Genomic DNA, 13,391 nt, shown 5'->3' on the forward strand with positions numbered 1-13,391 from the left:
TCAGGGACAGCAAAAGAGTAATCAATCCACAAAATCCAAACATCTTCCTTTCTTAAGCAGCTTTCCCTGTGCCAATTCCAAAATAATTTACATATATGATTACCAGTTGCTTGCAGGGACTCTCTGTTACTTTGTGTTTGTAAAACATGAGTCTCAGTAGAGCTGCTCTTTAGGTACTTCTGCAATAAACAATTGAAAAATAATACAAACCCCTCTACATTGGACAGAAAGCACTTAACAGCTGACAGTACTGCTACATAGATAAAGCCTTGAAAAAGCCTAAAGAAAACAAAAAGCAGAGTAGGAAAGCAGCTTTCCCTGTGCCAATTCCAAAATAATTTACATATATGATTACCAGTTGCTTGCAGGGACTCTCTGTTACTTTGTGTTTGTAAAACATGAGTCTCAGTAGAGCTGCTCTTTAGGTACTTCTGCAATAAACAATTGAAAAATAATACAAACCCCTCTACATTGGACAGAAAGCACTTAACAGCTGACAGTACTGCTACATAGATACGTTGTCAGGGACAGCAAAAGAGTAATCAATCCACAAAATCCAAACATCTTCCTTTCTTACAATGTAACAAAGGAAACTGAGATATTTCAAAAGAAAACAACAAACCAAGCTGGGATAACAGTCTTATTTTCAGAACATCAAAGAGGGAGTCATAAAAAGAAAATTAAAAGGAAAAGAAACAAGTAAATAAATTCCATCTTAATTTTTCCCTCAGTATGACCTACATATTTACATTGTATTTGCTATTGCTGCAATCACTGTGCAGTAACAATTTCCTAGACAATACGGGTCTGTATTTTGAAGCTGTTGCTACGTTACTGTGCCATACCCAGCCACAGGCGCTGCTGGAGCCCCAAGCTGAAGGTGGCACAAGAGTGTCAGCTGAAAACTGATTCATGGACCTTTCCGAAGGCAGAAAAGGCACACGAGCAAGGCACAGAGTCAGCAGAGGTCAGAAGCGAGACCTTTTACCCTTTGTATCCAAAAGATTAAGCAAACTGTTTATGCCCTGCTGCTAAAGCACACGTTCTGTTCATGACTGATAGTCGGGGTGTTATCTGTAAGAGAACTGCCATTCGCTAATCTGTTCACACAAGCACACAGAGTAATTCAGATAAGCATAAATCAAGCTATGAAGAGACCCACAACACGGTTTTCCCCCTCAAAAATGAGGGTTGCATAGCTCCTAGGTTTATATGTTAAGACTTGCGAGATTGCCAGTCTTCTATGCATAATAGGGTGTAGGAGGTGGCCATAAAGCCATGCTTTGTCCTCATAATATGGTGTGGAGATATTACAGGTGCATCTCTATTTTCTGAGTTAGTAGAACAAAAGCTTTGGTTATAGTAAGCTCCACAACGGATTTATATCAGAGCAATTCTCTGACTTCCAAACCATAGTGTTTTCAGTGACAGTCGATCAGAGTCTGACCACAGCACTCAGAGAAACTTAATGCTCTTAAAGTCAAACTGTGCAACAGAACTGCATGACAGCTGCTTACAAACAGGCGAGTAACAAACGGTTCAGAACATTACAGAAGCATTTATTGGGAAATACCAGGGATAGAAGATGAACTTCGTAATCCTAAATGAAACGTTAAAAGATACACAAATATGCTAAAATACAGCAGTGTCCCGAATAGAGAGTTGGACAGGTGATGAATTAGAGGCACTTGCTGTAGTAATTCTTATTGGCGCTGCTAAATACACTACCTGTCCCTGAAAACCAGAGCTTAAGAAACCTAGAAATTAACTCAACAGAGAATGGAAAAGGTAAAAAAAACCTAAACCAAAAAAAATCCCACAACTTAAAGTTTAGAAATGATGACTCAAGCTTTGACACAGGCTGAAGGAATTGAAATTGCTTAGTCTAGGAAAGCAAAGACTGAAGGAAATTTGTTATCTATCTTCTACTACATAAAGGACCTATTTAATAAAAAGAAAAATAGCATAATTTAGAGCACCAGAATTTTAATAAAGGAAAATATTTGTCTCGGGAAAATAATTAAGCATTGACAGACACTAATTGGTAGAAGTGCTGAATCTGCCTCACTGAATGTTTTCAAAGAAATATCTGTTAGGGATAGTCTAGATCAGACTGAGAGTAGGAGGACACATCTTATCACTTGATATTCCAGACCTGTATTTCTATACATCATTGTACTTGTAAACTATCTTAAGAAAGGCTATTTGCAGTGAAAAACATCCATTAATTACATTGAAATTATCAAAAAAAGTATCATGTAAGGATATTGGCTTCCCATTAGTCTTTTGTTGATGTGCACGTTTACTTCAGCATGTTGCATCTTGGTCTGTAAATCTGCTGTGACTGGAGAACTCTGAAAATAGTTCTTAGATCTTTTCCTTGCTCAAGTTGCTCAGTCAACACTATTTAAAAGGTGGATTATGAATCATTTAACCTTTTCCTAAGCTTATTCATAATACCAAAATAATACTTGCTTACTTCCATTAGTTTTATTACAAAAAATATTTTTAAAAGCTAAAATGTCATAAAAAAGCCAAATTACTATAATTTTATGTACATATAGAGAGTTACACCTGCCACGTGGCTTCAGCCAGAACTCCCTTTATTACCTGCAAACCTCAGTGGAAATGACAGGCTTTAACACCAGCCTTATGTGCTGTGTATTGGACCCCATTAAAAGACTTGTACTGGAAAAGGCATTTGGACACCCAATTATGCTTCCAAATATCTACCACCCCAAAATTGCAAGCACAGTTGTTTTACTCTGTAAACGATGAGTGTAGCAAGAAATAAGTGGCTGAAAATTTGAATAACTGATATTCTCCTTTACGTCGATATCCATTCCTTTATTTGAAACCCTCTGCAGGAGTTCCTACTGAAAGCTACAGATGTTCATCTGTGCTGGAAACTCTTCTACATTTCATCTTCTTCTACAAAATGCTCAGTTCTGCTCAGCAAAGCACCAGCACAACCACTAACTTAAGACTGGGCATCCATGTATTCACATTACAATTTGGTTCTGCTTTTTTCAAATAATACAGCCTACAAATTAGCTATGTATTATAACTTCATGTTCTAAACCATTAATAAACATTTTTAAACAAAACTTTCTCAACAGATACCAATATGCTCCATAAAAGAACAGAAACGCTAACTCAATGGGAAGGAGCATGATTTTGCAGTGATTCAAGCAATTAATCTCACTGTCCCTGTTAAGAATCATAGAATCATCAAATCATAGAATGGTTTGGGTTGGAAAGGACCTGAAAGATCATCTAGTTCCAACCCCCCTCACCATGGCCAGGGACACCTCCTGCTAGACCAGGTTGCTCAAAGCCCTATCCAGCCTCGTCTTGAACACCTCCAGGGATGGAGCAAGAACACGGTCGTCTTGTTCATAAGAGTTCAGCTCAACTTCACAAGTCAGTAGGGAGCTAGCACAGGGCCATGCCATCTTCAGATCTTCCTGACTTGGAAACAAAGGAGTGGGAAGCATCTTGCAGGAAAACAGAAATGCCCTTTTTTTCCCAGCTACCGACATAAAGAAATTTTACCAAATGATGCAATAATCCCAATGGAAACAGCTAAAAGTTTAAAATCTGATGTACAGAGCAGTTAAAAGCAGTATCTTCCTTAAAACAGCATCTTTCTTAAAACTGCACTCTCAATAAGCACTGGTATTCAGTGAAAGGACAGGAGGTACAAACTGAGATACACAAAATGTGATTTAAACACGGGAAAACACATTTTTACAACGAGGGTAGGACACTGGAATGGTCGAACAGAGAAGCTGTTTCATCTTTGGAAATAATCAAAACCTGACCAGGCATGGCCCTGAGCAACCTGTTCTAGGTGATCCTTCTCCAAGTAAGCGGTTGGACAAGATGATATCCAGAGGTGCCTTCCAGCATCCATAACTGTTACTCCAGCACAGTGACCTACCATGCACATTCACAATGCGAACTCAAATTAAATGTATTAAATTTGTACTGTTTGCATAACACAAGGTGTTTATTGCTTGGGGTAAAGAACTATCTTCCTTCTTTTGGGAACTATGGCACAAATGTGTACAGAGAAGGTATAACCTGTAGCCTGTCTCAGGTTGTCAATAAACTAGAAGGGCAATAATTTTCTTCTGAAAAGAAAATAGAGGAATTATTCTTTAAATAACAACTCAAGCATCAAGAAAAGAAAAAGCTTAAATTTTCAAAGAAACTCAACCTTCAGAACATACTGCTCAACGGGGAAATACAGCAGACAAGTGAAAAGGTTGGGCCTCTGAGCAACAGTTACTATTAGGTCAAGCTGTCCCATGCACTCAGTAACACAGCTCGTATGCAAGTCATATTTCTGTTCAAATTTCAAAAGCTTTTGTTTGAAGAAATGACAATGTGATTGAAAGGGCATTAAGGTGGCTGTGACAAGCCTAGACATGCTGGATTCACAAATATCTCCATGCTGGTACATGCTATATTCTGCTATTAAAGGTACGGGGAATTCCTTCATGAAAGTCAACATTTTTTACCTTATGGCACATTCTGAAATAGCCCACTGACAATAACATAGTTACCAAGTACTGATAATCACTGAAAGATAAGTTAAAGTGATTTAAACATTTTCATGGTGTCTAATAACAGAGAATGGACTACAGAAACGGTTATGCAGTCTGACTGAAACTACGGTCCTAATTATCACAGATTATCATGGAATTGCCAGAGTTGGAAGGGACCTCTAGAGATCATCTAGTCCAACTCCCCTGCCAAAGCAGGATTGCCCAGAGCACATCACTCAGGACTACATCCAGGTGGGTCTTGAAGATCTCCAGGGAAGGGGACTCCACACCCTCCCTGGGCAGCCTGTTCCAGGGCTCTGTCACCCTCACCAGAAATTTCCTCCTCATATTTGAGTGGAACTTCCCATGTTCCAGCTTGTGCCCTTTGCCACTCATCCCTGTCACAGGGAACCACTGAAAAGAGTCTGGCTCCATCCTCCTTCAACCCACCCTTTAGATACTTACAAGCTTTTATAAAGTTTCCCCTCAGCCTTCTCTTCTCCAGGCTAAAGAGCCCCAAGCTCTCTTTTATGAGGAAAGGCTGAGAGATGCTCCAACCCCTTAATCATCTTTGTTGCCCTACGCTGGACTCTCTCCAGTAGTTCCCTGTCTCTCTTGAACTGGGGAGCCCAGAACTGGATGCAGTATTCCAGTTGTGGCCTCACCAGGGCAGAGTAGAGGGGGAGAATGACCTCCCTCGACCTACTGGCCACTCTCTTCCCTAAGCAGCCCAGGATTCCATTGGCCCTCTTAGCGATAAGGGCGTATTGCTGGTTCAATGCAACAGCACTTAGAGGATTCTGATGAAGTTAAATTTCAGTTCTAAGGAGTACACTGCAACTAATCCAGCTGGACTGTAAATTAAGATACCATTTAATCTTCCCACTTTCTCTAGTTTTCAGTCAGGAGCAACCACTACCTGACACGTTTCCAGTCACTCACAGAGATTTATTAACGCTACAAAGGAAGGAATAAATAGTGGCAGAATCGTCGTTACCACTATTGTCCCATAGCAAAAGGTCTGTCACTGTTGATGTCTGCAGAAAAGAGCAAATCCAGAAGATGAAGCCAATTTCAGAGCAACACTGGTCTGAGGGGGACTAGAGACCATACGAGAAGGGAACCGCCTATGAATAATAGCCGTTGACACAACGGTGAGATTTGGTTCCTGTGTGCAAGAAGTGATAGCCCTCAGGTATTTCACAATTCTTGTTATATATTACTCTATGACCTTCCATTTTATAGGCTGACTTTTGCTATCTAGATAATTGAAACTCGCAAACCTGGCTCTGCACTTCATGGAGTTAGTACTTTATTACCTCAATACCAGAGAGGACGAAAAGCAAAAAAAAAAAGCAAAAAATGAAGTGTCATCAATTTCTTAAGGAATAAAACACTGCCATAGGAGCTCAGTGCAGGACAGAAGGATCCAGTGTCCTGCCCACCTGACCTCCAGCTTCTGCTGGAGAAGGATCACAGCATGGATCACTGGAAAGCCTCACCTCTCATCTTCCAGCTAGGTAGGGATGTCTTGGGGCCAAAGGACATTTCAAAGGCAGGAGGCACTTACGTTTTGGCACATGAATAGAGTCCAAAGTTCGTGCTTCTCTCTAGACTAGCTGATAAACCCCTTTATGGGGTATTCAGCTACTCTGCACAACAAAAACAAGGAAAAGGACTTCCTTAATCCATCTCCATATCACTTCTTCTCAAAATGCCCCTCTTCTCCCTTTTCAGAAATTCAAATTAATCCCATCACCTCTGCTTGAATGGGAGCATCTACATGCATTTTCTTTTTTCATGCACAGAAAAAGAGGACACCATATAATAAGAGGAATATGAATGAATAAGTATCAGAGAGAGATGATTTTAAAGCAAAAGTAAAACACATTGCTAACCCCATGAAGTTGCTAACAAATAAAATATACTCAATTGTTGCAACTTTTAAAACAGGTATGCAGGACTACAATCAGAGATATGAACTGGAAACAACACCACAGATCTTACTTTGTCCCTGTAATTAAGATATTTTTATCAACGACCATGATCCAGTCACAGAAATAGAAAAGCTGATGCTTCAGAGAGTCATACAGATTAAGTCCTATGAAGATAACAAATAGGCCAAGTGCCCTCACATGTGGCTCTCATGGCTCACTTCTACAGAAATCAGTGGCAAAACCCCTTGTGGCAGTGCCAACCCCTTGGACCCAGAACGATTCATGACCCCGCAATTAGTAGATACTCCCTCTCCTGAAGGATACACACCTTTCTACAAGAGAAGCTGGAGTTATAATGAAATTCAAGAGAAATGGCTGAAGTTTTCTGGTTAGTCTTATGCAGAATGAGACTCAGTAACCTGATAGCCATTTCTGGTTTGTTTGTTCTTAATTTATCAATAATTTAAATGATCTACATTTATGCAAAAATAACAAAAGCAATCACACAGAGGAAGGAGACACAAAGGTGGAATAAGAGGTCTTCCATCTGCAGGAAGACACGACACAGGGGAAAAACATTTATATCATAATTTTCTTAATGCATTCAAAAGAATCTTAGGATTCTGTTGACACTCTATGAAGTGCTCTCCTTTATCCTACAAATAAATATAGGATAATTTTTAACTAAGTCTTTTTTCCAAGATTTACAACAGAAACCAAATGAGGTATGAGGAGAGCCCACCAAGGCATTTGATCTCCTATAGCTCGTACAAGATAATCAGCATCTCACACCAATGCAAAGGTCACATTGTGTTCTTGCTTAACTAAACTAAATTAACGAATACAGACATCGCTGAAAGCACTTCTCACTGTGTGTAAGAAAATCTCTCATCCTGCCTTCAAAGCACCTGTGCTTTGAGGAACAGATTCTACTAACCTTATTTATGTTGAAAAGTGAAAAACTTCACAAGACTTCTGTAGAAATAACAGAGTATTAGCTTCACAGTGTATGGTCCTATTCAAGGGAAGTAAGAACTCAAAAATTTATTTTTTATGTAGTTAAAAAGGAGGAACTGCCAGGTCTGTGTTACAGCCTAATAAATATTGAGAATGGCTGAATGCAAGAGCTTTCATGAAGGAAAGTATAGTGTTTATTTAAGAACACTGGTGTTTATGGTTTAGAAATTTAAGAAATACTTCATAAAGTTAGAGAAAATGTCCCCTTAGTAATTTACAGCTAGCTTGAAATTAATGACAAATGCATACTAAAATCATCACAGAAATACATTAACCTAAATATTGAAAGAAATAAAAGAAATACCTCTTTCAGGGATAAGCATTTGTGGGAATTGTATTGCCATTATTCAAACTATATATTTAGTTTCCTTCATAGCATTAATAACTATTGCTTTTGAGCTATTGGCTACTAGATAGAGAGGAGTTGTGGTTTGGGCCAGGAAATGCAGGGATAACTGAACTAGCTTAACTGAACCAGTTCAAGTAGCAGTAGTCTGGCTGTAACAGCAGGAAGATTTCACAGAATAAATGAATTGCAGCAACAATCAGAATACTTTCATCATACTCATACTTCCACTTGAAGTGAAGAAACCCCAGGCTTCTCCACACAACACAACTCTTCCCTTTCTGTCCCTTAACATGCAAAATATAAGTGAATGGATTGCCCCCAGGCAGCACACAGGCAGCAGATTTGGGAACAAAGCAGCAGACAGTTGTATTTTACTGATTTGGAGGACACATACATTGATTTTGGGTTTAAATCCACTGTATTCTTAGAAGCACCCAAGCTCTTACCTTTACATACAAGAAAATCTGACAATCTTTCTGGAAGTTGTCGGTTTCTCCGAAGTTATTGTTAGGGGGGAACATGAGGGAAGTCGAAGAGTTGGAGGAAACACTCTGGCTCCGACGCAACTGGACATCTGGAGGAAAATACACGTTGTTCTCGAACATCATGCCCTCTACGTGTTTATCTTCCAAAGTTGGGCTTATCAGATCCATGTCCTGGAACTGGTGGTCTTCTTCAGCACCATGGTGAAATAAAGAAGAACCATCCTCTCCATCAGCCCCATGCTGAGAGGCCACAGAATTCTCACAGATGTATTTTGAGCTCTCTTGACTACTATCCATGCCCTCTGGGATACTAGTGATGGAAAAAGGACCTGCTGGATCTTCACAGCCAGCCTCATGCTGAGAGACCATGGAATTCCTCCAGCTGTATTCCGACCACTCTTGACTTCTGTCCATGCTCTCTGAGGTAGTAGTGATGGAAAAAGGACCTGCTGGATCTTCACAGCCAGCCTCATGCTGAGAGACCATGGAATTCCTCCAGCTGTATTCCGACCACTCTTGACTTCTGTCCATGCTCTCTGAGGTAGTAGTGATGGAAAAAGGAGATGCTAGCGCTTCATGGACAGCCCCATGCTGAGAGACCACAAAATTCCCACAGCTGTCTTCTGAGCTCTCTTGACTTCTATCCATACTCTCTGGGACAGTAGTGATGGAAGAAGATGCTGGATCTTCATGGACAGGATCAGAAAAGTTATCCCCTTTGTCTTCATAAGAGTCTGTAATCTCATTTTCAATGGTGTCATTAACATTTTGATTAACATTGGTAAAGACCTGGTCTTCCATGACTGCCGGCTGGTGAGTTTTGCCTGCCTTCTGGTACCTTAAAAGACTACAATTAAAGCGAGATGTTGACAGGCAAACGCTCTTTAGGAGGAAGCAGCGGCTGTGGTATGTGTTCTGAATGCTCTGCTACACATGGCAGATCTCCAACAATCATTTACGGAGAGCTTTAAATCACCAACTACACTTCCACTGAAGTAAAAGATAGGGCTGTCTCACTTTTAACCCCTTGGTCAATCTGACTGCTGGTAACTATATCTTAGGAGCTGTAATCACCCTTTGCTCTTCGAGATATAGCCTGGCCAAGTACAGCGAAAAACAGCTCAAGCATCTGTCAGCATTAGAAAGCTACAGTAACAAATATGTATTCTTTCATAGGAAGTAAAAAATACTTTTACTGGAAGTCATGTATATTTTGTGTAAAGAGGTAGAAATGCAAACTTTACCCATTTGCTCATATTTTCAACACACAAAGGCCTAGCTTCAGGGGAAAGCAAGGCAAAACTGCCTCAATAATACAAGCAATCTACAATGTTACTTGTGGTTAGTTACAACATCTTCAACGAATTATAATCATTTATAAAAAACTACAAACAAACAAACAAAAAAGAGTGATATATTCACAAGAAAAAGGCAGCAGAATTGAACTCTTCCCAGTTTTGCCACTGCTGGCTGGTGAGTTTTTCCTGCCTTCTCGTACCTTAAAAGACTACAAATAAAGTGAGATGTTGACAGGCAAACGCTCTTTGAGAGGAAGCCACTTCACATTTAGTGACTTCATCTTCTCATCTATGAACTAAGGCCAAAACTGTAAAAAGTCTTGTAAGCTTCCTTGGCATCTAAGAAAAGACTGAATAAGCGTTAACTATTATTACATATACTTCATATATCAATTAATTATAATCACATTTAGATTACATATTTCCATGTCATAAGACATAGACCCAGCGTTTCAAAGCTGGGTCAGTGCAACTTGACTTCAGTGATCTAGTTAGCCACCTTGTCCATACAGCTCCTTTTCTCTAAGGAGTAGAGGCACATAAAACTCTGCAGAATGTAAAGCAGATGTATACTTCCAGCTTCAGCATAAACTGAGCTGCCCTCTTAAAGACAGAGTGTCTGAAATCAACAGAGCTGAAACTCATTAAAGATCCAAATCTGAATTTATCAAAGTAATGAGAACTTCAGACCTTACTGACTAAAGACTTTTTATCTGTATGTTTACTGCCCCTGGATTGTGTGGATTATTACTGGAATTCTTAGAATCTAATTACATTTGAACTTTTGGGTTTGAGCCAAAAACGAAAAACGCAAGTGTTTTCCTCCTGACCCATCCTTGTAGCTTCCCAAGAGTTAACTGCCACAGCCAGGCAGAGTTTCTAAAAGAAACACACAAGAGAGGCTGGAGAGAAAGACTGTAATTCCAGCCATCTCCAAACAGAATGACCACGGCAACCACATGATGTTTCACATGGTAGAGTAGCAGGTGCTGCCTGCCTGAGATTTATGATTGTAGTTTACGGTCATTATTCTTGCACTGAACATTTTAGACAACTAATAAAATTAAATTTCAAAAGCAAAATGGTACTTCAGCTTATTAAACTTGGATTCACCTTCTAAGGCTCCTAGATAACCCCAGAAGTGCCAAAATCATAGTCACAACCAGGGTTAATCTCTGTAACAGTGACGAAAAATAACACAGCAGAATTTCAGTTCCCTACATGGAACCTGCAATACAGTACAAAGACGCAGGTATGAGATGTCTTAGCTGATGACTGCATTTCTGGCCTGATGCAATTCAAGGAGTTCGAGGATACATAACCCCTATCAAGGCCAAATTTCAACTATTATTACCCAGAAATTCCCGCCTGGCACAAGTGGTCCATCGGCAGACAGAACAAAGCAGATGTCTGTATGTAACTCAGCCACAATTCTGCACATCTCTGTATGTAACTCAGCCACAGTTCTTCATGTGGAAATCCTAAATAAGAGATTCATCTCTGTATGTAACTCAGCCACAATTCTTCATGTGGAAATCCTAAATAAGAGATTCTGAAGCATGTGCTGTGAAATCTGTACTGCAAACTTCTGGCATTCAAGACCATGTATTGGGCTAACAGTAAGACTGATTTAAAATCATAAGCTTAAACTACTAAAGCTCAAGAAACTTAGGAAACCAATGAGCTGACTAGAAACTTTTATAACTTTATTTTGTTATGAATATTTTTTACTTTTGAGAAAAAACTTCTATTCCTTCAGATTTTGTAGAAATGCAAATTTATTTCTACCTGCATCTGTTCAACTTGCTCTGAGCATGGCCCACTCCTACTGATCTTCAACCCCTTCATACAAAGAGCACTTGGAGGATTAAATATGCTGGGATCATAAATATTCCCTCCTTAGTTCCTCTGCTGGCAAATAACTCGAAGAGAAAAGCACGCAGACACATTCCTGACACAAAGCAAAGAGCAAAGTCCAGTTGCATAATATTAAATCAAATGACTATTGGGTTTTTTCTCTCCATGAAGAAGACATTAGCAGGATACAGCAGCACCTGCTGGAGGGTACAAAAACATCACAGATAAAATCATAGAATCATAGAATCGTCTAGGTTGAAAGAGACCCTTGGGATCATCGAGTCCAACCATCTACCCTACTCTACAAAGTCCTCCCCTACACCATGTCCCTTAGCACTGCATCTAAAATGCGGAATACGAGCATAGTGTATGAGTATTGTTTAAAAATAAATAAATACAGTTGATGTGGATTTCATTAGTCAGAAATAAGAGTTACCTCAGTTCTCTTTTCCTCAGCCCTCCTTCAAAAACAAAGTATCATTCAGCTCCAAGATCCAGACTTCACTCTTGTGATAGAGTGATAAAATCCCAGAGTAAATTTGACCACACTTAAGAATTCATCCAGGTGAAAATCAGCTGCATCTCAAATCACAGTATACGAACCCACCACTGGTTTACAATCCTTATTATTCATCTTCAGGGAAGACAGAGATACTTTTCGTGCCCTAATTCAAAAGCTACATGATAACAAATGAGATGAAAACTGAGGCATCCACATTGTAGCAGCACCTGCTGGAGGGTACAAAAACATCACAGATAAAATCATAGAATCATAGAATCGTCTACTATTGGTTTTTTTTTTCTCCATGAAGAAGACATTAGCAGGATACAGCAGCACCTGCTGGAGGGTACAAAAACATCACAGGTAAAATATGGAATACGAGCATAGTGTATGAGTATTGTTTAAAAATAAATAAATACAGTTGATGTGGATTTCATTAGTCAGAAATAAGAGTTACCTCAGTTCTCTTTTCCTCAGCCCTCCTTCAAAAACAAAGTATCATTCAGCTCCAAGATCCAGACTTCACTCTTGTGATAGAGTGATAAAATCCCAGAGTAAATTTGACCACACTTAAGAATTCATCCAGGTGAAAATCAGCTGCATCTCAAATCACAGTATACGAACCCACCACTGGTTTACAATCCTTATTATTCATCTTCAGGGAAGACAGAGATACTTTTCGTGCCCTAATTCAAAAGCTACATGATAACAAATGAGATGAAAACTGAGGCATCCACATTGTGACATGAGACACCAGCGTGCTGGCCTGCTCCCCGTGTTCGTGCCCTAATTCAAAAGCTACATGATAACAAATGTATCCAGGTGAAAATCAGGTCCATCTCAAATCACAGTATATGAACCCACCACTGGTTTACAATCCTTAGAATTCATCTTCAGGGAAGACAGAGATACTTTTCGTGCCCTAATTCAAAAGCTACATGATAACAAACGAGATGAAAACTGAGGTGTCCACATTGTGACACGAGACACCAGCGTGCTGGCCTGCTCCCCGTGTCCTGTGCTGCTCCCTCCCTGTTCCCCAGCCAAAAATGCTCCAGCAAAGGAGCAGGGCAGACCAGCTCTGTGCATTCAGTGAAATGGGACTTCTCTCCTGCAGAGAAGTGAGAGGAAGAGGTTGTATGAGGCTAGAGAGCAGAAAAAGGTCTGAGCACCACTTTGTGCTCCTTTCTCCATTGGAAAATGAAGCCCTCTGAGGAGCAGTCCCAGCCCCACGGCCATAAGAACGGAAGGCTACAAAAAAAAGACCATCAGTTTCATCCGTTCCCTAAATTCCTCTACTTCCAAATCTAGAAAGTGTTGAATTAATATAGTAGTTAATAATACCAGTACTTTCCACTGTTAGTTCTGCAATTCAAGTTGTGTCTCTTACCAT

General features: G+C 39.8%; 1 protein-coding gene across 2 annotated transcripts in view; it reads right to left on the reverse strand.

Annotated features, from left to right (window-relative positions):
• The window catches only part of CLIC5 (chloride intracellular channel 5), a 74,137-nt gene extending 64,983 nt beyond the window's left edge, over positions 1 to 9,154 (reverse strand). Inside the window, exons 1-2 of one of the 2 annotated variants that reach the window (XM_014958236.1) lie at positions 8,992 to 9,154; positions 8,303 to 8,670 (exon numbers count right to left, since the gene is read on the reverse strand). In XM_014958236.1, coding sequence (XP_014813722.1) covers positions 8,303 to 8,670; positions 8,992 to 9,142 — 519 coding nt within the window. In that variant the 5' untranslated portion in view covers positions 9,143 to 9,154. Of the gene's footprint in view, positions 1 to 8,302; positions 8,671 to 8,991 lie in introns of those variants that run through there. The other variant, XM_014958234.1, reaches the window with a different exon arrangement.
• Between the last annotated feature and the right edge of the window lie 4,237 nt (positions 9,155 to 13,391).

This window comes from Calidris pugnax, unplaced genomic scaffold (genome assembly GCF_001431845.1).
Source record: "Calidris pugnax isolate Ruff unplaced genomic scaffold, ASM143184v1 scaffold276, whole genome shotgun sequence".
Taxonomy (NCBI): domain Eukaryota; kingdom Metazoa; phylum Chordata; class Aves; order Charadriiformes; family Scolopacidae; genus Calidris; species Calidris pugnax.